The 25661-nt window shown below is 39.0% G+C and overlaps 1 protein-coding gene across 5 annotated transcripts in view; it reads left to right on the forward strand.

Moving 5' to 3' along the window:
- LOC127636490 (HMG box transcription factor BBX-like) overlaps positions 1 to 25661 on the forward strand; it is a 46646-nt gene that overhangs the window by 10239 nt on the left and 10746 nt on the right. For 4 of the 5 annotated variants that reach the window (XM_052116975.1, XM_052116974.1, XM_052116979.1 and 1 more), the window contains exons 3-9: positions 13758 to 13929; positions 14179 to 14436; positions 15739 to 15940; positions 16030 to 16097; positions 22560 to 22640; positions 22805 to 22882; positions 23144 to 23221. In XM_052116975.1, the coding sequence (XP_051972935.1) occupies positions 13771 to 13929; positions 14179 to 14436; positions 15739 to 15940; positions 16030 to 16097; positions 22560 to 22640; positions 22805 to 22882; positions 23144 to 23221 (924 nt within the window). In that variant the 5' untranslated portion in view covers positions 13758 to 13770. The remainder of the gene's footprint in view (positions 1 to 13757; positions 13930 to 14178; positions 14437 to 15738; positions 15941 to 16029; positions 16098 to 22559; positions 22641 to 22804; positions 22883 to 23143; positions 23222 to 25661) is intronic. The other variant, XM_052116976.1, reaches the window with a different exon arrangement.

Here is a 25661-nt window from a genome sequence, read left to right on the forward strand (position 1 = left end):
ATTTCCCTGGTCCAGCTAGACCTTAAAACATGGTCAAAAAGTCTTGCTAACCGATAAAGTAAAGTTATAACATCTCTTATACATACAGATCAGGTGCTGTTTATTCAGGCCGTAGCTCTTCTGATAACGTTAGGCATTTCATCAATATCATGTGGTCAGTGGCGAATGATCAGACTCTGGTTGCTGCCATCTCACTTGATGCCAAAAAGGCTTTTGATATTGTAGAATGGGATTTTTTTTTTTAAGATTTTGGAAATGTATGAGTTTGGGAATACCTTTATTGGATGGATTAAGTTACTTTATAGACACCCGGTAGCAGCGGTACAAACAAATGGATTAATTTCAGATTATTTTACTATGGATTGGGGCACCGGCAGGGTTGCCCTTTTCCCATTATTGTTCTGTCTTGCCCTGAAACCATTAACAGCTGAGATAAGAAAGGAGGAGGAATTTCCTGGGGTGATGGCGGGAGGTGTGGTGCATTATCTTTTGCTTTACGCAGATGATATTTTATTATTTGTCTACAACCCGACTAGATCAATGCCTCGCCTCTACAGAATTATTAATTCCTTTTCTAATTTCTTGGGATACTGAGTTAATTGGTCTAAATCCGAAGCTTAGTCTCTTGGCTTTTTAGCCAGGCGCCTTCCTGTGGCCCAAGCAGGGCATTAAGTATTTGGGTATTTTAGTCCCAGCAGGTTTGTGTGATTAAGTTAGAGTTAATTTTGACCCATTAATAAAACATTTTTCGAGTGATGTGTATTCCAAAATTCAACTACCTGCTATAGTCTCTCCCTATAGATGCCCCCCTCTCGTATTTCAAGTAACTTGATAGCATAGCGAAGTCCTTCATTTGGAATGGGAAACGTCCCAGATTACGTTGCAGTAAACTGTATAGGATGATTTGACAAATGCGGGCTATGCATACCCAAGATTTTGTTTTATTATTATTAGGGCTGGGACAACGCTCGATGACATCGACGCAAAAAATACGTCGACGCAAAATATGTGCATCGATTCGTTAGACCCAAAACAAAGATGGCGGCGCCGAAGAGTAGTAGCAACACGAATGGCTCCTCAGACTATCAGAAGTGCAAGGCACTCGTTCCTCTAAAGTATGGGAATTCTTTTAAATTAAAGGAAACAATTCCGTGATATGTCGTCTTTGCAAAAGGGAGATGGCCTTCCATTCTAGCACCACGGCAATGCACCAGCACCTGAAGAGGCGCCGCGCACCCACACGCGCACCCACACGCACACGCACACACAGTATTCTTAAGGTGAAAGGAAAGTGTCAGAGTGTAAGTTGTTATTTGCATGTGAATGAAGATGCTATTTTCAGTATGTTCAACATAAATGTTGAATTCTGAATGTTTATTTTCATTATTTTTTGTTGGAAAAGCACTTTCTGTATTAGCTTAAAGCCTCCAAGTTTACAATAGTTACTGTATTCTTTCAATAGATCTAAGAAAGGGTGGCTGGGTGACCTTTTTATTTTTTTATTGAATGCTAGACATCAAGTTGTTGTTATTTTATTCTGAAAGAAGAATTACAAGATGCACTTTTTTTCAGTAAAAAATGTGGCCTATGTGTTTTCAAGGCGTCAAGGTTTTATTGAATGCTACCTCTGACTAAGAATGCATTACTTTGCACTTGTATAGTCTTTTATTTTGGAATTTTAAGAACAATAAACATATATTGCAATGTTAAGGAATTCATTTTTTTTTTCATTCATATATGTAAATCAACATGTATAAATTGCTATTAGTCGATTAATGGGGAGATAATCGAAATCGAATCAGACTGGAAAAATGAATCGTTAGATTAATCGATGCATCGAAAAAATAATCGCTAGATTAATCGTTTAAAAAATAATCGTTTATCCCAGCCCTAATTATTATGCATTCAGTCTCAGACATTTGGCACATTGGTCGCTTCCACCTGAGAGAGTCCCTCCCTGCTTTTGTATTGAACCTATTTCGACATTACAAAACCAATCTATCAAACTAACCGGAGAAGTTAAGTTACACCCTGTAAGTTACGCCGCATTTGCACTGTTTAATTCGGAGATTTATTTAAATGTTGCCTCGAGCATATGGCTGAACCCAAAATGATGTATTGATAAGTCCCCTTTCCGTTGGTCAGAGTGGATTGTGAGGGGGTTGCTACACTTGTTGACCTATATGAGAGTGGAGTGTTGAGATCCTTTGAAAATTTGGTTCAACATTTTGGGATTCCCAGATTTCAGTTTTATAGGTATTTACAGCTGCACCACCTGCTCTGTACTATTTTTGGGAGAAGCATACACCCCTCTAAATTGGCAGACACTCTGGGAGTGGTGATTACTGCTTTTGGAAAAGGTCATGAGGCATCCATGTATTACTTCCTGCTAATTCAGAGTCTGGGGGACGGAGCTTTAACTTCTATCAAGCGATTATGGGAGACAGATTTAAACTTGGTATTGGAGGAGGGAGTGTGGGCTAGGATCAAGTCTACATGTAGAGACGCAAGAATGCGCCTTATACAATTCAAGATTTTACATCAGTTCTATTGGACCCCATCTAGATTGTATAGGCTTGGTCTTAAAGGCACATCAGAAGATGGAGACACAATCCATGTCTTTGGTGGTGTGTTAAGAGCCAAGAATTTTGGTTGAAGGTTCAGAGTTTTGTGTGTGATGTACTGGGCACTCCGGTTTCGTTTTGCCCCAGAAGTGGAGAATAGAGTCTTGATCACGAGACGGATAGTTTTAAGGGGAGGGAGCTCGGCTGGAGCACCCTCATTTCAGGAGTGATGCTCAGAGATGGGGAGGGTGGCGGCCGTTGAAAAAGGGTCATTTAGAAGACTGCGGAAATTGGACTTGTTTGTGGGGAATATATTTATATATTTGACCACTGGGATGTTGTTGAGAGCGGGGGAGGGGTAATAGTGGGGGTTAATAGTTGATTCTATATATATATATATATATATATATTTTCATAATAAACCATTTTTTATTGATTCACATATAAACACAGAAAACCACAAAAAAATATATATATATATATATATATATATATATATATATATATATAATATATAAATTTTTTTGTGGTTTTCTGTGTTTAATATGTGAATCAATAAAAAAATGGTTTATTATGAGAAATAATAATTAACAAGAAATTATGCATATCAGGCAATAGCAAAAACGCGTCCACAAAATCTGTGCTGAGCGCTGTATAGTAGATGATGCAGCAGATCTGGCACACTTTGTCAAGACTGGGCAAGCAGGGATATTCAACTTAATCAACAAATGAGATAGATGGAAAAAATCTTCAGGGCATGCGGGCATTTTTTTATTGAAAGCTTCTATCTACAGATATTGTGTTGTAGCAGGCCTATAATATTTGTTTACCTTATGAATAAAACATCAGCTTTTTATAGCTTTAATTTATATGTTTGTCATTAGAAATAATTCCACCTAGCAGGAAATTCTGGACAAAAAAATACAGAGACAAAAAATAAGAAGTACTTTCAAAATTGGTCAATTACTGGAAGAGTAAATCAGACTGATACTAAAAACTTTTGACTTTTCAAATGTATTGACCAAATTAATGAATAGGACTTTTCAGTTGCTACGAATTTACGCTTGTCATTCGTCCATGATTTTATGTCTTTAATCTTCCCTTTCCATTAAAGTGATGGATAATGATTATTTGTAGCACAACCTCTAAAACAAAAATGCGGTAAACATGCATGAGGCACAGTAAAAACATAAAAAAGGCACAATGTCTGTTTAGCACAAGTTTTGAAATTGAGAAACCACGTGAACGGACACGAAACGCGTTCGATGTGAATGGCCCCCTTGACAACTGACAACCTCACACGGGCCGCTGAAAAGTTCAAACGGGCCGTATTTGGGCTGCGGACTGCCACTTCAATAGGCCTGCTGTACAGCATCACTCCACTACTGTGATCCAGACACCGTATGTGTGTATATATATATATATATACTCACCTAAAGGATTATTAGGAACACCTGTTCAATTTCTCATTAATGCAATTATCTAATCAACCAATCACATGGCAGTTGCTTCAATGCATTTAGGGGTGTGGTCCTGGTCAAGACAATCTCCTGAACTCCAAACTGAATGTCAGAATGGGAAAGAAAGGTGATTTAAGCAATTTTGAGCGTGGCATGGTTGTTGGTGCCAGACGGGCTGGTCTGAGTATTTCACAATCTTCTCAGTTACTGGGATTTTCATGCACAACCATTTCTAGGGTTTACAAAGAATGGTGTGAAAAGGGAAAAACATTCAGTATCGCGGCAGTCCTGTGGGCTGAAAATGCCTTGTTGATGCTAGAGGTCAGAGGAGAATGGGCCGACTGATTCAAGCTGATAGAAGAGCAACTTTGCCTGAAATAACCACTCGTTACAACCGAGGTATGCAGCAAAGCATTTGTGAAGCCACAACACGCACAACCTTGAGGCGGATGGGCTACAACAGCAGAAGACCCCACCGGGTACCACTCATCTCCACTACAAATAGGAAAAAGAGGCTACAATTTGCAAGAGCTCACCAAAATTGGACAGTTGAAGACTGGAAAAATGTTGCCTGGTCTGATGAGTCTCGATTTCTGTTGAGACATTCAGATGGTAGAGTCAGAATTTGGCGTAAACAGAATGAGAACATGGATCCATCATGCCTTGTTACCACTGTTCAGGCTGGTGGTGGTGGTGTGGGGGATGTTTTCTTGGCACACTTTAGGCCTCTTAGTGCCAAGTGGGCATCGTTTATATGCCACGGCCTACCTGAGCATTGTTTCTGACCATGTCCATCCCTTTATGGCCACCATGTACCCATCCTCTGATGGCTACTTCCAGCAGGATAATGCACCATGTCACAAAGCTCGAATCATTTCAAATTGGTTTCTTGAACATGACAATGAGTTCACTGTACTAAAATGGCCCCCACAGTCACCAGATCTCAACCCAATAGAGCATCTTTGGGATGTGGTGGAACAGGAGCTTCTTGCCCTGGATGTGCATCCCACAAATCTCCATCAACTGCAAGATGCTATCCTATCAATATGGGCCAACATTTCTAAAGAATGCTTTCAGCACCTTGTTGAATCAATGCCACGTAGAATTAAGGCAGTTCTGAAGGCGAAAGGGGTCAAACACAGTATTAGTATGGTGTTCCTAATAATCCTTTAGGTGAGTGTGTGTGTGTATATATATGTGTGATATATATATATATATATATATATATATGTTTTCCATCATTTGATCATTATTTGATGAATTTATAAAACTTTATTTTGCCTGCTTTCCTTGGGTGGTAAAAGTGAGATGTTTATTCCCCTTCAAATAGCACAGAATTGTGTGAATGAAGCACAATCTATAATGAGCTTATTTTACATATAAAGGAGGCGTGTTTGTGTGGAAAAGTTTGACATTGACTCAATTTATGACTCAATACTCAAGATGCAGCACTGTTTAAGCATTGATTTTACCTGCTTAACAAGATTAACCCTTTAAATTTCAATGGAATACCCAAAATTAAAGGATTATAAACAAACAAAACCAAAAAAACAAGGAGGGTCATATTTTTGGAATCAACGTTAAGAAAACGTGTATAAATCTTTTTTTATGATAGATTCTGAGACTCGGCTTAAGAAACTGCTGGAGAAAAACTTAAATAAAATGTCCCTTTTTAAATTTTTCTTATTTGACATATCTCTGGGTGTAAATAATGTGGCTCCGAAAAACAGCTTTTATTTTGTCATGTCAACTGTATCTTAAATCAGCAGTGGTAGCATTACAAAAAATAATTTATTATACTGTCCAAAAAATTTTTATGTGTTTGGTGACACTTTTGGACACATGAAGCATTGTACATAAGAACTAATTACACATGCAAACACAACTGAATGACTAAAGGTATGCATAGTATGGAGACATGTTTTTAGTAATGAGATTTCACAGAATAAATGACTTTTGTTTCAATGAGTCTGTATCATTGAGTCTGTGTCATTTATATGGTGCCGCTTCCTGGTGGCCATATGTAACATTGTGCTTTGTGTGAATTATCAAATGATCTATGCATCCGATTACTTGTATGTGGGCTTGTTTGAAAGATAATAACCTCTTTAATGTTATGTTATAGTTTCATTCATATTCCGTCTCATATGGATGCTGTCTAAAATGATTCAGAAATATACAGTGGTTGCACAAATTTATTTAAATAAAAATAAATAAAGCATTAAGCTATTAGAGGCTATGCTTTACGTCATGCCAATGAATGCCTCTTACACATTGTAAAATCAATGTAACCCACAGACATGAGTGGCCCTCCTGAGACCAGAGCGTGACTGCTGTATGCATTTTCCATTTACCTTTTTGATTTATAACTGGTAGTACTTTATAAACATGCAAAATTAAATAAATCCTAGAGCAAATAGTTTAAACAAAATTGATGTCCACATATGCGAATTGTGAGACTAAGTTGTGAAATTTTAAATAATACCAAGCTATAGAAAGTCAGATTTCTTTTTAAAATAAAATTGTTTATTATGTTTCTAGGAGTGTTGATTATTCATGTTTTTGAAATGTTACAGGCATTACAGCTGATTTGGAACAATGTGTATTGGGAAAAGCACAAATAATAAACTACAAATAATAATTATTTGACTTGATTTGACTTTTATGTTACGATATTGTTTCTAATTTGGCAACAAAATCTCAATGTTCTCTCTTTGTACTGTCAAACAACAAGTGATAGCAAGTGCTGAAGCATTTTACCAATCAGAAATATGCATAATAAAATCTGATACAAGTAATGGCTAGCTTCATCCAATCACTGCCAACCATGGTAAAATAAAATGAAACATTATAATTTCTGGATCTATGTACTGATTACCATTTCTCATGTCTACCAATTATGTTGAGTGATTCAAACATAATCTCCAGCCTAAAACTGAACTTTTGGTCAGATGTTTGGAGTGAAAGCACTTGGCTTCATTGAAAAGCTATTGGATGCTCCTTATTTAGTGATTGACTTAACCTCCAATGTGTTGTTTATCCACACTGGTCTCAGAACAGTTCGAAATACATATTTTCATCCTAACTCCATATAAAGCCTCTGAAAGCAATTTTTTTTTCTCAATGTTAAAATGCACAGTAAAAATAGGATTTCTAATGAAAACCTAGTGCTGTTGTACACATTAGTGTAAGCAGCTGGCGAACGCATCATACAGACATGTCCAAGTCTGAACCTTTATTTCTGCTGCCAAAGTGGTTGATGTCCACTGTCTGGGATTACTTTGGGTACATAAAGACCCACAAGGCACCATCAATGTTGATGGTTACCCAATCTGAAAAGTTTGTGGCAAAAAAGTCGGCTCAAGCGGGAAACACTTGCACCATCTCCGTGAGACCAATCCATGGTCCATGAGAACTTGAGTAGATGAATGTAAGTGGAAATACAGTTTACAGGATAATAAATTATTTTCATTAAAACACCAGATTCAATGTAGTTTTTACGTTGGCTAAAGTTAATTTTATACATTCTGTCACATTCACAAATGCAGCAAACAGATATATGCACCCGTTCAACATTATGACGTGCCAAATGTTTGCGCAAAAGTGCAGCGCAACAGTAGGCCAACAATGTGTTTGATACTACTAATAATATGTTTTATTTGTAAAACATTAGTACTAAATAAGGTTTACAAAGTGCATGGCTTTTGGTATGCAGGAAATTGACATTGACTGTATGCATGCAGAAAATGACAGTATTGGATAAAAATATCAATAACCAAACTGCAAATGAATAATATATTTTCGGTAGGTATTGTTTAGAATTAAACTAAATCACAAATGCAACAAAATACTGAATGCATACAAATGCTTATCTGAAGTGTTAACCTGGACAATAATCATTACAAATTGTTACAATAAAATTTCATAAATCATAAAATAACAATAACAAAATATTTTTGTAGTTATATCATCTGACTACTGTACTTGTTTAAAAAAAATATTATTATTGTTTACATGTTTGTTAATTTGTTTTATTTATTTTACTGTTTAGAGTGTCCTAATGTTCAAGATCAAAAGATAAAGGAATAAAGTTGAAGACTTATAAAAAAAAAGTTCAAGAATTGTTTCTAACTGAAATATTTTCTGTGTTTATCAGACATATTTCATAACCAAATATTAAACTGCTAATAATATTACCAATATACCTCAATACCGTGATACCGTAATAAATTGATATTTCTTGTGACAGTTATCATACTGTGAAAATGTCATACCGTCACACCCCTAGATGAAACTAGAGACCCTGATCTTTTGACTCAAACAGGTTTGTAAAAAAACCAAACATGTTTGAGTCAATGTAATAAATGTAAAAAATGAATTAGACTTCTTACCAGATGTAGTTTTGTTGCTGTTTCTCCCAAAGACAGACTCTGCTGTGATCAGTGCCATTTTGTTTCATCACATGACTCCATACGTCGAAAGTTAAACCCTTTATTTACAGCGCAGAGTCTGCTGAATTGAGATCAGTTGGTTTGAATGAAATGAAATGATGTGTTGCGTATAGCCAAATACAATATCCACACATGTGTATGCTGGATCCCAAGAGGTTAATATAGAATTTGCAGTGATAGATAGTTCCAACTGTAGATGTTCCAGTTCTGACAAAACAGTTTATAAAAGATATATACTTTTATAAGATGATACTAGACTTTTCACAGAAATAACTTTTTACAACTAGTTTTAACCAAATGGTACAGTGGTGGTGGGGGTGTGGTTAAGCAGCAGTTTGTGAATGGAGAGCGAGATCAGGAGATGAGAATGGTAAGGATCATCACCTGGCAGTGATTGCCTCTAACAGCTGTTTGTCATTGCAGTGAGAGTGGAGACCGGCTTTTAAGAGCGAGCCAGATGCCAGTGAGGGTGAGAGAGCTGCAAGAAGCAGTGTGCCAGGGTGCGATATTTGTGTTGTGCTGAAAAGCCTTATTCGATTGTGTCCACTGAAAAGTGTGGGAAATAAAGCCAGTTGGATCTCCCAGTCTCCCACTTCCTCAGCAAGAAAACTAATAACTTTGTCACACTGGTGCGGAAACCTGGAATTAAAGGGAGGAATATTGCCGCCATGGAACCCTCACCTCTGGAGGACGTGGTAAAGACCCTCAACAGCATCCAGCAGATGCAACGTCAGGCCCTCCTCGAGCTGCACACTGAGCAGGAACAGTGATACATTGTGCTCCCCCAGGCCCAACCAGAGGACCGGCAGATGTTCCAGAGCTTGCTGTGCCAGGAGAGTGCTGCAACCGCATGACCCCATGACTGCCCGTCCCAGGTTCTTGTCAAGATGGGCCCCCTTGTTGATCTGGAGGCTGTCTTGGAGCTCTTTGAGTGGACGGCAAGGGCATGCTGATGGCTGAGAACCCAGTGGATATTCTGATTGATTCCATTGCTGTCTGGGAAAGCCCAACTCGTGGCGCAGCAGTTACCAGCGGAGAACCTCCTGGTGTACGCCAACTTGAGAAAAGCCAGACTGCAACAGGTCGGCCGGACACCCGAGCAGCATTGCCAACACTTTTGCTCTATGACCATTGGCGAGCACCGCCTGTACACCTTTGCCCAACAGCTCCGGGATGCCTGCCGGAGGTGGTTGCTGGCTGAGCAACACAATGTCGGAGCTGTCATTGATCTGGTGGTACTGGAGCAGTTCATCATTCGACTTCCAAGAGGTACGGTGGAGTGGGTCCATTGCCACCATCCAGCATCATTCCAAATGGCCATCCAGCTGGCAGAGGACCACATGGCAGCATATTTGGGATCCGGCGAGCCCCGAGATCCATCTCTCTCTCGTTCCTTGTCCCCTCCCATACCGGCTCCTCGACTCCGGGGATTGCACTAATCACCGGTTTCCTCATTATTTTTAAGTTTGTGTATGAAGATGCTCGGAATTGGCATAAGTGGCTTGAACCCCTGTTATTCGCAGTTTTAGTGGTCCTGCAAGCCTCCACAGTGTTCTCCCCATCTGAATTATTGGATGGGCGAAAGCCTTGTGTTGTTTTAGATGTCGTGAGTGAAAATTGGGAGGAGAGACCTTCAAACAGCTAAAACGAAATTCAATATGTTCTTGACCTGAAAGCAAAACTCCACATTGGGGCAACTATCACAGTAGAATTTTCTACAGATTAAAGAGCGTCAGACCCTGCTGTATAACAGGGGAGCTAAATTACTCGCAAAGTGGCAAGGGCCCTTTGAGGTCACATGGCGAGTCGGGGAAATCGATTATGAGGTTAAACGAATGTATGGGGCGGAGCATGGCAAATTTACCACCTCAACATCTTAAAGCCGTGGAGGGAAGTGGTCCCCATGGCTTTGGCGACCGGTTCCCATGGCTTTGGCGACAGTGGTACAGGAGTGGGAGGAGCTCGGGCCGGAGATTAACTTAAAAGCCAATTGCAGCACCCCGGTCACTTACGGAGACCACCTATCACTGTCACAAATCATGGATGTGGCCCAGTTGCAAAGAGAATTTTCTGATGTGGTCTTGCCCCTTCCCTGTCGTGCAAACCTCATAAAACACTGTATCAAAACTACCCCAGGGGTAGTGGTAGGCAGTCGTCCCTTCCGATTACCCAAGCACAAAAAAAAGTGGTTTGAGAAGAATTAAAGGCCATGCTCGATATGGGGGAAATAGAAGAATCCCACAGTTACTGGGTCAGTCCGGTGGTGCTGGTTTCGAAGAGAGATGTCTATGGCGTTTCTGTGTGGATTATAGAAAAGTCAATGAGGTGTCTAAATTTGACAAATATCCAATGCGCCGTAATGATGAACTGCTCGATCGGTTGGGTGCAGCTTGCTTTTATTTGACACTGGATTTAATGAAAGTTATCGTCAGATAATATCATGTGAGTATTGGCTTGTATCAATTCGTGACCCTTCAATTCGGCTTTGTTTGGAGACCCGGCTACATTTCAGCACCTTATGGACAGAGTCCTCAGACAGCACTCTGTGTAAGCCGGTGCATATAAAAACGGCGCATTTGCCAGGGGGTTGGGAGCTGTGGTGTCTCATGTGGTTGAGGTGGAGGAGTGCACATTGCTGTACATCAGCCTTAAGCGTTCGGTGATAGAGGTGAGGTACAGCACCATTAAGAAGGCATGTCTAGCCATCAAGTGGGCGGTACTCATCCTTGGGTATTACCTCCAGGGACTTGCTTTCACCCTCTGTTTGGACCACGCCCGCTCCAGTGGCTCCATCGCATGAAGGATACCCACGCGTAGATCACCCGTTGGTATCTGGCTCTTCCGACTTTTAAGTTTGAGGTGGTCCACAGACTGGGGGCACAGATGGCTGTTGTGGACTTTCTCTTCAGAAATGGGGGGTGGTCAAATGAGATGAGAATGGTAAGGATAATCACCTGGCAATGATTGCCTCTAACAGCTGTTTGTCATTGCAGTGAGAGTGGAGATGGGCTTTTAAGAGCAAGCCAGATGCCAGTGAGGGGGAGAGAACTGCACAGAGCAAAGTGTTCCAGAGTGCAAAGTTTGTGTTGTGCTGAAAATCCTTATTTGAGTGTGTCCACTGAAAAGTGTGATTTAAAGACTCATCTCCCGCTTCCTCCTTGCCATGAAAAATAAGAACTTTGTTACAGGTACCAAAGTCATATTTTGTGAATTTTTGAAGTTTGTTCCAGTCAAGTTCACACAGGTGTCCTTGCAGAGTATACACGTGTGTAGTTAATCACATGAATTATAGACATGTTCCACTAAGTTTGACAACCAATAATATCTTTATTGTTTTAAAATTTAAAACCAAATATTTTTGGTAAATGATTTTGTCTAGTGGCAGAATCCAGTGTTTATAATACTATTTGAATTAACAGCAAGAGGGCAGCAGACACTAGCTCATGAAAGCCGTACAGACGATGTCTGCTGGTAATGGAATGTCTAGATATACTATACTCCCAAATTCCTCTAGTGGTATTTTCCGAGCACCACTGGACCAGGGATCAGGAACCTTCCTTAATTTGTATGAAGATGTGTATTTTACAATTTAGCCCATGGTAATTGTAGCACAACTGTTAGAAAACAGTCACACACAAGTTAGTAATTTACTCACCCTCACATTGTTCCAAACCTGTATTATTTTTCTCCCATGGATATTGACATGTTAGGCAGAATGTTAGCCTCAGTAACTATTCACTTGCATTTCATCTTTTTTGCATACAATGAAAGTGAATGGACTGTCATCTCACAGCAAAAAGGTCCCCGGTTCAAGTCCCGTCTCTCACAGGGCCTTTCTGTGTGGAGTTTGCATGTTCTCCCCATATTCGCATGGGTTTCCTCTGGGTGCTCCGGTTTCCCCCACAGTCCAAAAACATGCAGGTTAAGTGAATTGGAAACTAAATTGCCCATAGGTAATAGTGACTGTGTGAATGTGTATGTCTGTGTCTGCCCTGTGATGGACTGGCCACCTGTCCAGGGTGTTTCCAGGGTGTGTATGTGAGATATGTGCTCTGGTCCTATTGGAGAGGAAAGAGGGTGTTTGTTTGTGAAGGTCACTTGTACAGTGTACAAGAGTGCTGAGATCGACAGAGAACCCTGTGTCCACCTCCCCTCACCGAACACTGCACTGCACTCGAAAGCATGCTGAATAAATAGTGTACAATTGTCTTATGTCGGCTTGCTCCAGATAGTGATGTTTAAAGATCCTCCCTGCTTTATTTATGACTCCATCAGAAGTATATTATTGCTGTCTGGCCTTTTTTATATATATTTTATGTTGCCTGTCAAACTATATTTACTGTCTTTTTTTTCCTCTTTTCTATTCTGCCTCTTTCATGTCTGGTATCATGTTTATTATAAGAAGTTAAAGTCACTCATGCCTTGCAGGGTAATGTTTATGCAGCACTAATTGGAATATCTCAATTATCATGTCACTGAATGAGAAAGAGATTGATTAAGAAAGAAAGCAAGCTCTTGTGCAAGTCAGTAATTCAAATATTCATTCCAGAGGGTTGTATCATAATTGTTTAATGTGTGTAATGATTAATTTTGTAAACCACAGGAAAGTTTGGAAATGACTTTTGGCATGCCAAAATTTGTAGTTAGATATTAAAGGTAAAGTTGAACCAAAAATAGAATTGGAAAAATTACATTAAAGGGATAGTTTACCCACAAAAGGGTAAACTATCTCTCATTATTTACTCACCCTCAAGCCATCCCAGATAAGTATGACTTTCTTTATTCTGCTGTAACAAAGAAAGATTTTTAGAAGCTCTGTAAGTCCCTACAATGCAAGTGAATGGTTACCAAAAAGTCAAAAAAACCACCTAAAGGCAGAATAAAAATAATCCAGTGACTCCAGTGGTTAAATCCATATCTACAGAAGCGATATGATAAGTGTGGGTCAGAAACAGATCAATATTTAAGTTTAATATTTAAGTAAATATGTAGTCATATTTATTATTATTTTTTTTATTTAAATGTATATTTTTACATAAATAACCTGTTTCTCTCAAAATTAGATGTTAGGCAGAATGTTTCAAGTCACCTTCACTTTCATTGTTTGGGGAAAAGATACAATGAAAATGAATGTTGATTGAGACTGCCCAACATATCCTTCCAGGTCATATAATTACAGTGGATCATGTTTGTGTGCCCTCTTCTTGTTGTATGGTATATTTTGTGAAGGCACGGTGTATTGGGGCCTGTGGTTGACCTCTGACTGACCTTTCCCTTAATAGGGTCAGCAGCAGTATGAAGGGTGGAGGTGGAGGGAAAGAACCTCCGGTGGAGGGAGAGGTCAGTGGAAAGCGGCCCAAACGCAAATGCTTACAGTGGCACCCACTGCTTGCCAAGAAAGTTCCAGATTACTCAGAGGAAGAGGATGAGGAGGATGAAGAGGAGCTGGAGAAGGTACATTTTTATACAGACTGGATTAACTACAGTATTAACTCTGCATTAACCCTACTCTAGTGTTCATTGAGTGTTCCCTGCAGAAAAGACCAGCTTATGTTGTGGTTTGGATAAATAGTTGAAAAGGCCTGGAGTAGGCTTTTGGCTGTGATTTTTAGCTTCATGCAGCTTTCTCCAGTGTTGCTGTTGAAAATGACGAGGTTTCTTTTGTGTTTATCATTTTCATCATTTTTCCTCTCTTCACCCCAGGAGCCAGTGTTATGTGCAGAGAGTGGGAGTCAAGAAACCGAATGTGGTGGAGTGGAAGATGATGGTGAAGAATTCTCTTCTGAGCAGCGGGCTCGCCGGCCCATGAATGCCTTCCTGCTGTTCTGCAAAAGGCACCGCTCACTGGTCCGGCAGGAGCACCCACGACTTGACAACCGGGGAGCCACTAAGATCCTGGCCGACTGGTGGGCCGTACTGGATCCCACAGAAAAACAGAAATACACAGACATGGCTAAGGAGGTAAGAGCCTAACTTAATTTAGGGGCCATTCACACAGGACACATTTTGGCATCCGTTTTGGTATTATTTTTCTATGTAAAGACGCTCTAGATAGACGTTTTTGACCTTTGCGATGCATGCTGTGCTCCAGCTTTTTTTTTTTTTTTTATACACAAGAATTAAAGATTATTAAAGATTGGAGCTAAGCAGGTTTGCTACTACTGTCACCAAACTGAATTTAAATAAATATGAACCGGTTTCCCAGACATTTTTTTCCATTTGTCAGACATTGGTTGTGCCAATGGGGCTTTGTAGGGCTGTTCAGGATGCTCAAACAAAAAGAACAATGTGTTGATAGTGCCATGGTTTGAAGAAATCAACCTAGAAATTGCTTAAGTTGTCAATGCATATTAAGGTGGGAGAAAGTAATTTAACATTTAAAAATACTAAACTCTTCAGTTTTAAAATAATTCTAATCATAAATCTATATATGGGGCAAATATTATGACCATTATGGAGTATATCTCCTATGCTGTAATATGATTAAAACCCAGCACTCTGCATGCATAAAGATTTATAATTTAATGAAGTGGTTAATATCTTCCCTCTCATTGCGGTCAGGGTGTCATTTTCTAGAGTGGGGTTTTCAGTAGACATTTGCTTATTAGCCTTTGCACCCTCACATTCTCACATCAGCAAATGCCTCATCTCTGCTTCTGCGCTGGATCAGATGTCAGATTGGGTGAAATTGGTGTTCTGATTTTATGCCTTTAAATTACATTGTAACGACCCTGTTAGATGTTATATTTTATCTGAGATAATGTGTCTAATTGGCTAGTTTGAAGGAAATTGTTCACCCAAAAAAGATAATTCTGTCATTATTTACTCGCTTGTACATATGCTGTTATATGCTGTAACACAAAATGTGACATTTTTAAAGAATCATTATGCAACCCTTACCATATAACAGCAACTCATAGTGAACTGAAAATCATGGCCTCCAAATAAACTCAAGTCTAGCCCCTATTTGTGTTCAGAATCATAAAATGTTGCCTTCAGTCATGCCAAAGCTTGAACCAAAGGTTTTGGCATTAATAGCGTTGACAGACATTTTTTACATCTGAAAACAGACACAGGCTAGACGCGAGCTTATGTGGAGGTGAAAAGTATCAGTGAATAATGACAGAACTTTCATTTTAAACTGTCAATTAAAGTTTGGAATGAAATTCTTCACATTGTCCCAGTTTCTACTCTTTTCAAAATGTTTATAGCTCTAGAAGTGTATGAATGTATTATATTTATTTTGTGTTTTGTATTGTACAGTACAAGGATGCATTCATGAAGGCTAACCCAGGTTACAAATGGTGTCCTGCCACCAACAAGCCGGTAAAGAGTCCCTCCCACTCTGTGAGTAATGCCCGCAAGAAAGTCTGGTCCCTGCCCTCCAACCCTAGCAAAGATTCTTCCGTTGCCAAAAAACAGCCCAAAACCGACAGCACCCCCCAGCTTAACTTTGCCATAGCAGGTGGGTACACAACAGAAAAAAGCATTTAACATTGAAAAGACAATACCGCGTGACATATCTTAACAGCTTATTCTCTGCTTTATTTATAGATCCCACTATGATGGGAGGCCTAAGCATGCTGCTGTTAGCCGGGGAACATGCCCTGACCGCCAGAGAGGTACATGGCCAGCATTGTGATGCATAACACTACAACACAGCTATTAGAACAATAGGAACTATTGTCCCAGATCTATAATAATCTATACAGTACATCAAGATGCTCAGCCTTTATTTTACCAAAGACGCAAGAGTCAAAGATTTCCTAGTCTTGTAGAGCCAGACATTTGACCAGTCGATAAAAGTCTGTTCCATGTTCTAGTTTTTTCTTAACTTCCAATCCAGTGGGTAGTTCTTTCTAGCAAACCTTCTAACAAAACTAAACTGTGTTAACAGTGCAGACTGATGAAAACCTGTTTACCAAGGATTTCGGAAGCAGCCAATCAGTTAAATTGGAACTGTAGATTTAATTTGTTTTAATGGACAAATACAAATTGTTGCATTTTGTTTTGACCAAAAATAGCTGGGTTTCCATTAGGGCTGGGCGATTACCAGATGTTCACGAAATACAGACGTATTCAAAAGTTTAGGCACCCCTGACAATTTCCATGATTTTCATTTATAAATAATTGGGGGTTTGGATCAGCAATTTCATTTTGATCTATCATATAACTGAAGGACACAGTAATATTTCGGTAGAGAAATGAGGTTCATTGGATTAACAAAAAATGTGCAATATGCATCAAAAGCGAAATTAGACAGGTGCATAAATTTGTGCACCCTTTTCATTTTGTTGATTTGAATACCTGTAACTACCTAGCACTGATTAATTGGAACACACAATTGGTTTGGTGAGCCCATTAAGCTTTGAACTTCATAGACTGGTGCATCCAATCATGAGAAAAGGTATTTAAGGTGGCCAATTGCAAGTTGTTGTTCTCTTTCACTGTCCTCTGAAGAGTGGCAACATGGAGGCCTCAAAACAACTCTCAAATGACCTGAAAACAAAGATTGTTCAACATTATGGTTTAGGGGAAGGCTACAAAAAGCTATAGCAGAGATTTAAGCTGTCAGTGTCCACTGTTAGGAACATAGTGAGGAAATGGAAGACCACAGGCACAGTTCTTGTTAAGGCCATAAGTGGCAGGCCAAGTAAATTATCGGAGAGGCAAAGGCGAAGGATGGTGAGAACGGTCAAAAACAGCCAACAGACCACCTCCAAAGACCTACAACATCATCTTGCTGTTCAACAATTCAGCGCACTTTGCACAAGGAGAAGTGATGCGGAAGAAGCCTTTTCTGCACACACGCCACAAACAGAGTCGCTTGAGGTATGCAAACGCACATTTGGACAAGCCAGCTTCATTTTGGTAGAAGGTGCTGTGGACTGATGAAACAAAGATGGAGTTATTTGGTCATAACACTGGGCGCTATGCATGGCGGCAAAATAACACAGTGTTCCAAGACAAACACTTGCTACCCACAGTAAAATGTGATGGAGGTTCCATCATGCTGTGGGGCTGTGTGGCCAGTGCCGGTACTGGGAATCTTTTTAAAGTTGAGGGTCGCATGGATTCCACTCAATATCAGCAGATACTTGAGAGTAATGTAGAGGAATCAGTCACAAAGTTGAAGTTATGCCGTGGTTGTATATTTCAACAAGTCAATGACCCAAAACACTGCTCAAAATCTACTCTGGCATTTATGCAGAGGAACAAGTACAATGTTCTGGAATGGCCATCCCATTCCACAGACCTGAATATCATTGAAAATCTGTTGGGTGATTTGAAGCGGGCTGTCCATGCTCGGCAACCATCAAACCTAACTGAATTGGAGATGTTTTGCAAGGAGGAATGGTCCAAAATACCTTCATCCAGAATCCAGACACTCATTACAGGCTATAGGAAGCGTCTAGAGGCTGTTATTTCTGCTAAAGGAGTCTCAACTAAATATTGATGTGATATTGCTGTTGGGGTGCCCAAATTTATGCACCTGTCTAATTTCGTTTTGAATTCATATTGCACATTTTCTGTTAATCCAATGAACCAAATTTCACTACCGAAATATTACTGTGTCCTTTAGTTATTTGATGGATCAAAATTAAATTGCTGATCCAAACACCCAATTATTTATAAATGAAAATCATGGAAATTGTCAGGGGTGCCTAAACTTTTGCATACACCTGTACTTGCAACGATTTTGCAAAAGATATAAAATTAAGCAATATTGTCAACATTGCTATGATTTTTATTTGCCCATTAAGTTTTATAAAGAGTGCATAAGTACACTAATTTCACTATCCTTCATGGCTGAACAATTAATTCAAATAACACCAAAATGGTCAAATGTGATTATAAAACTGCAAAAGATTGCAATTTGAAAATGGAGAAACATGGACTGTATGCGCTTCTGAATAATCGGCAGGGGCTAGTGGTTCTATTGCTTTTAGAGCAATTAACATTGTAAAGGGATTAATGGAAACAAAGATGGAGTTATTTGGTATATTATTATTATTATACAGGCATAATAATTATAATTAATAATTCATTATATTTATATAGCGCTTTTCTAGGCACTCAAAGCCCTTTACATAGTATAGGGGGAATCTCCTCAACCGCCACCAGTGTGCAGCATCCACCTGGATGATGCAACGGCAGCCATAGTGCGCCAGACACCACCTATTGGCAGAGAGGAGATGGTAGATTGATGTAGCCAATTCAGGGATGAAGATTAATACAAGGCCATGATAGATGGGGGCCAATGGGGGGAATTTGGCCAGGACACAGGGGTTACACCCCTATTCTTTATGAGAAGTATCCTGGTATTTTTAATGACCACAGAGAGTTAGGACCTCGGTTTAACATCTCATCCGAAGGATGGTGCCTTTTTACAGTATAGTGTCTCCGTCACTATACTGGGGCATTAGGACCCACACAGACCGTAGGGTGGGCACCCCCTGCTGGCCTCCCTAATACCACTTCCAGCAGCAACCTTGGTTTTCCCCAGGAGGTCTCCCATCCAGGTACTGGCCAGGCTCACCCCTGCTTAGCTTTAGTGGGCAACCAGGCAAGAGCTGCAGGGTGATATGGCTGCCGGCATGACAATATAAACAACATTTAATTAAATAAAAAGACACACACATGGGGCAGCTGCCCATAAACATTCTCTCTCTCGCACCACTGTCTGCAGTCGGCCTTTATCCCTCTCGGAGGCTTATCATTAGCCCGATAAGGGGCCGGGTGTGTAGAATCACGACCCAGCCCCGCCCTCTGCCCCGTCACATTCCTCCCTCGTTCTCTCAGGCCGGGGTGCCCCCGGCATGACATACAAAAAAACTAATTTGGCTACTGCATGTTCACCCATTCATGCGATTTCAAACATTAGCACAAGTTATTATACAAATCTACAAAGGTGGCAAAGTAGGGGGGAGGAGATGACAGCTTTTCACCAGATGCTGAACATTGAAAACTGTTAAATATACAGTTAAAGTGTCAAAATAAAAGCGTTAATTTAGTGGAAAGCAGTGGGGAAACATGCCTTTATTACTTTTTTTTAAATGTTATTCAGTTCCTTTAAAATATTGAATCTACTTTGCTATAATTGCTGTTTGGATAAAATGATGGTTCTTCTGATTTAAAACAAAATCACTTTTGTGCCATTTCAGAGCAAAAACTTATTATATATATTGAATATCATTAAAGGCTGAAAAATATTTTTGTAGACATATTGCCCAGCCTTAGTTCCCATCAAAGTTGCGAATTTAATTTACGCAACATATAAATTTATTTAAAAATATAAATATTAAAAAGGGGCTATCGCAAAAATAATTCATGAATTTCCATCCCATGTTTCAAGAGAACAAAATCTTCACTTCTGGGGAAATTGGTGCAAAATAGTAATGGAAATGGAAGTTGTAGTTACTGCGGAAGCGACTGTGGCTCTTTTATAACATTTTATAAATTATTTGCGGTTACATTTGAGATGCTATGCGATGATATTAGTCTGCTGAATAGTCAAGTTATGAACAAATTATTCAGTCACATTACTTTAAATTTCTTCAGTAAATGTGTTTCCATCATAGTTTATGCACTCGTTAAGTGTATTGTGAGCCAAACTCCACCAAACTTTATTTGCATCCTGGTGTTTCCATCTATCATTTTATGTGCAATACCCCAAAAGTATTTTCAGAATACTTGAATTGAAATCCAGGATTTGAGCTGCAGCCAAAAATTTGGTGAGTGCCCTGCCAGTACTGCTTTAGATTCACACATCCTTTAAAATAAATTTTTTGGCTTGTAACAGTGGGATTTTAAGGGGTACATTGAAGAGGTAGATATGTTAACAGAGAGTAAACAGGCTTGTTTATCTAAATTGAACCCTTTTTTTTAAATGATGTTCCATGTTTGCTTCCTATAGCACAAAAAAATCTATGCATGCAACCACAGTCAAGGTGGTTTAAATTGGTCAGGTTAAACAAGGAATTGAAAGCAGGGGTCGAGATGAGGCTTACAGTTATTAGTCTAGATTCGTGTCCTCATATCCCGATATAATTGAGACTAATCTGCATCGTTTTGTACTCACGGCAGACCTCTGATATAATGAGCACATGATCAGTGCACACGTAAATAGACTATGACAGGCCCATCTCCACGGATACAGCAACCACAGTGGGTTATGACTAAACATACTTGGATGTTAACACTGTTTTGGGCCCCAAACTGGGTTTGTGTGCCATTATGAGGTGAACCGATTTTGTCAGTTGTAGTGCTTTAGTTATTAGGCTTTGTAGTTTTGGACTGTGTGTGTGTGACCCTGTGTGTGTGACTGTGTGTGTGTGTGTGTGTGTGTGTGTGTGTGTGTGTGTGTGTGTGTTGGTTGAGGTTTTGCCTACATTATAATGGAAATCCTCTACATTGGATATATCATTCCATTGGATATATAAGAATATATAGCTAACTCACTCTCTATCTTCAAAAAAACGGCTAAAAACACATCTTTTCCAAAAGCACTTAACCGGTCAATAAAAAAAAAAAAAAATAATAAAAAATTTTTTTACATTTCTTGTTGCACTTAAATCTGTTTTGTATACTATTATGATGATAGTGAAACTTTGTAATATGGCACTTTTTGTACCACTGTCTCCCTAAGATGATTCTCTGATGTTCTTCCTCTTTTGTAAGTCGCTTTGGATAAAAGCGTCTGCCAAATGAATAAATGTAACTGTAAATAGCTCTGGAAACAAAGTTATTGGTATAAAGGCTCCTCTATGATGTAAAAACAAACATGTATTTGATTCAGGGATGTTTCTGTGTGTGTTTATGTGTGTGTGTTCAACAGACTTTCAACCCTGTTAATCCTCTGTAAATTCCATTTTCCTTCCACTAAGTGATCCTAATTGCCTTTGGCGCAGTGCATTTGTCACTGAAGAGAGCAATGGGAGGTTTTTACAAAACAAAAGGCAGTGTCTCCATGTTTTGTGGACAAATTACATTGCATCATCTGTTTACCTCCGTTTGAGGAAAGGAAGTAGAGGAAACAGGAGGGCACGGGGCAGAATACACTACCTGTTGACTTAAAATATTTTAAAAGGGTAATTTGTTCAGTCAGAGGAACCAGTCATTGTAGCCATATTCAAAATGATTAAAGTGTTTAAAATATGTAGTTGCAGTAAAAATCTAGTTAGAATAATCAAGGCATGTTTTCCCACACTAAATAAATAAAAAGTAGAATGATATGTAATTCCTGTATTAATATGCATCAATATAACATTACCTAGTAATAAACAGCAATATTTACCTACATATATTGCATTTTTACCAAATTTGTACAACTGCGTTTTAATACACAAATAATGCCACATTGGGATTATAATCACCAGAACTATTTACATTGCAATCACTCAATGTGGTGCATCGCGTCATGTTGCAACATGCTTTTAGTTATCAGACAACCTTCGATTTGCATATCTACTCAAACCACTTTATTTTCTCAATCCATCTAAAAAACAAATTAATTATCCACAAATTTAATATGCTTAAATTTATTGTTTGAAGTATTTGGACAACAATTTATTATTTCATTCATAACCATATTTATCCTCAGTTGTAACATTTTTCGTTATGTCAAATAGTCAATGAAATACATTTTATCAATGTATTTCCATTGAAAATAAAGTTGTATGCAAAGTTATTTGCCCATTTGTTGTTTTAATATTTAAAAACCTCTTGAGAAGAGCATGCTATGGATTCAGTTATGTAATGAGCATGTGTTACATTAGTAAGAACACCTACATTTGCTCTGGGGTAAATTGAAGCCAAAAAATGCCATTCATGGCAATCTTCCATTTATTCCTTTGGGACATTCTGCAAAGCTTGTCTGAGCTAACAACTGTAACCAAGGGGGGTGGAGCTTAGAGCAGGTTCAATTGATTAGCATTTTCCATTTATTGAATCTACTTGTGGCTTGTCCATCTTGTTGTCAACAGAGGGAGATGTTGAGTTGCCAATGTCCGTGGTCAGTTCAAAGAGGATGTTGATTCAAGATTTGTTCTGCTTTACTGATGTAATTTATATATTTATTTTAGATTTCCTCCAGCTCTTCCCAAACAGGAAGCACAGATGTTGCTAAACATACTGGGAAATCAGCCCTTTTTCAGCTGGCTGAGGTGAGACTACCTGAAGACCTGTCTGTATTTAACAACATACCCATAAAACCCTCCTTAGCAGTGAGACATCTCAGATATGGATGGTTGGCTGTGTACATCTAAATGACTTGAGCTTAATGAGCCGATTGCATTTTGTTGACGGTCATATTTGTGCTCCTTCTTAGCAGATTTCTTCCAGTCCAGTGCATCCACCTGGGGGAAGTAAAAATGCTGAGGATACAAGCTCTCTCACACATGTAGAGGTGAGGGATGGTGACCAGTATGCCGCTTCCACACTTGGGCTTTTGGTGCAGACCGTGATGACAACACAGCTGTAAAAAAAACATAGCTTAAACCAGCCTAAGATGGTTAGCTGGTTTAAAAAGTTCTTCCTGCCTAATCAGTTGACAAGTGCCCAAAACCCTTCTAAAAAAGCACACAAGACCAGAATGAGAGACCAGCTTAGGCTTGCTTAAGTATATGAACTGTCATTCACTTCTTTTGTTGTTCTGTGTCCTTCTCAGGCCTCTGGACCATCTCAGCCAAGCTCACCAGACCTGCCCAAAAGTTGTGTTAAATCCCCCCTGTTTCAGCTGGCTGAGGTACAGTTGTACTAAAATCTCTGTTTGAGACAAGCTAAGCAATCATTTCTCACAGTGCTACTAGATTCATGCTGTGCAGGAATCATCTAAAAAAAAACATAGTAGGAAAGACCCAATTACACCTGAATTTTTGAAGTCTGATTTAAAACAACAACAGTACATTAAATCCTTTACACTGAAGCTGGAAACACAGTGTCCTGTTTTGTTTGGTTTTAATTTATTTAACATTTATTGGACTGTTAATTCAGTAATCCAACTTTTTCAGTAGCCTAAGATAGTACAAAAAAACTAATTCTCGTTACTGTAATGACTATCAAAGTTATCTTCTTCGTTTTCGTGAGATTCACCCTTTTATCCCTCAACTTTTGTTAGCTGTAACTGTGTTGTCTTGAAACCGCTTTGTTTCAGTCAGTAAGCCAACATTTGACAGTTAATGTCAACAACCAAAGCCTTCAGCAAATTATAGGGAGTATATATGGCCATACACTTTTTCAGGTCTGCTTAAGCTGGTCAATTGCCACCTTAATAGGACATAAACTTCCTCCAGGGCTGACCATTTTGGAACTTCTGCAATTTCAGTTGTTTGTAATTTCAACATTTTTCATAACTGTCATCAACTTAAAGAGCCATCAGCTGATACTGTTTGTTGTAAAGAAGAATTTGTTTATCTAGCACATTCTATCTGATATCTCTGGCACAAAACAATGTGACTGCATGTGATATTTTAGGATGTTTGTACATGGCTGTGAATTGCATCTAATAATATCCATTACACTTACAAAACCATTACACCTCCGTTCTTAGAAGTCGTGTTTACTAAGACAAGCATCTTACTTTACTATTGCTCATTCTTTGGCCTAAACTATACTTTGGTTTTGACGCAAACACTTAGCGTCTGCATACAGTGAAATGCTAGCCTTTCAAAGTATACTTTATTTGACTTTGTGCACATACACAGGCGCATTACGAATGTTATGAGAGACTGGACATTATAGTCCTTCAGACTGGAGTTATACAAATGCAGGTATCGCTTGACCTCACACACACACTGTTCATGTGCACATTCACTGTTGTTGTTGTATTCATCTTTGTCTACTGATGTTTAGTGACTTTTAATATTCTTTTAGAGCTTCTTCAATTAGCAATGGCTAAATTGATTTGCTACCTTGTGGACCCACTAATTATTGCAAATAATTCCAGGTGCATGCACAGTCTGCGCTTTCAGAGTACCCACAACTAGAAAAATCAGGGCACACGCATTTAGTGCTCGAGCACTCAGCTGATGACGAAATTTGCATCACACATCCTATACTAGGCTTGGAATCATTGCAGTTTTCGTGAATTGATAATCGGAAGATTTTCCCAATGATTATTGATATATATCATGGTGTGTTCTAAAGTCTTAACAATATTTTTTTATAAAAGTACGCATTTGTCGCCTACAATCAGCGGCAAAATTCTGAAGTGCCCCGGAGCTCATCTCGTATAGTTTTCCTTTAAGTTCGTCCCAAATCATTATCAAAGTACAAACATTATTAACTCTAGCCATCACTGGATGAATGAAAGCCTTTCATAGAGCCTATACAATGTATTTTCAGTTACAAGTATGTTGTTTTGTGGTTTGACATCTTGAATGAAAGACCTATTCTAAGCTACATACAGAGAAACTGCATAATAAACATCGCCATTTCTAATCGTCCAGTTTGTGCAGTTACAGCAGATTCATACACTAACCTGCAAACCCATCATCATCATGTAGTTCATTCTTGAAGTAGTACATAAACCTTCAGAACTTTGGACTGCCATCTTCTGCACTGTGTGTGTGAGGGTGTAAGTGTGTGTGAGAGAGAGAGATACCTGTGCCTTTCCTGACCGCAACCAGCTTCAGGAATTGTTATATCACCCTCTTGTAGTCTCCCAACGGTATTATGCCAGGCTGTTAAACAGAAGTCAAACAGAGTGAATTGGAAACAACGTAAATTAGGCTTCTAATTTAAATATCGTATAATATTTAGATTTGGATGCCTCAAAAATATATCAAAATAATCTGCCCATCAATAATCTATATCGATATTTAATGACATCCCTATCCTGTACACACAAGCCTTGCATTCACGTCTGAATGAAGTATACTTTGGGCTTTAAGGTTATTGATTTGAATAAACCCCTAATTATAAGTACTTTGGTGCATATTTTGTGTGTATTACTGCTCTCTGCAATCACAGAGAAGTTTTGCCTGGCGGATGATAAAATCGCATATCTTATATTGTGGGAGGGACCCCTGTCATATCTAGGGACTTAAATATCATAGAAACCAGGGGGTGGGCTCCTTTCACCATCTAGTACACTCTAGCAACTGCCTAACAACATGCTACAAACCTGTCAGAACACCTTAGTAACACTCACAACACCCTAGCATTGTGGCATTGACTTTTGTGTG

Source organism: Xyrauchen texanus, chromosome 44, assembly GCF_025860055.1.
Source record: "Xyrauchen texanus isolate HMW12.3.18 chromosome 44, RBS_HiC_50CHRs, whole genome shotgun sequence".
In the NCBI taxonomy this organism is placed as follows: domain Eukaryota; kingdom Metazoa; phylum Chordata; class Actinopteri; order Cypriniformes; family Catostomidae; genus Xyrauchen; species Xyrauchen texanus.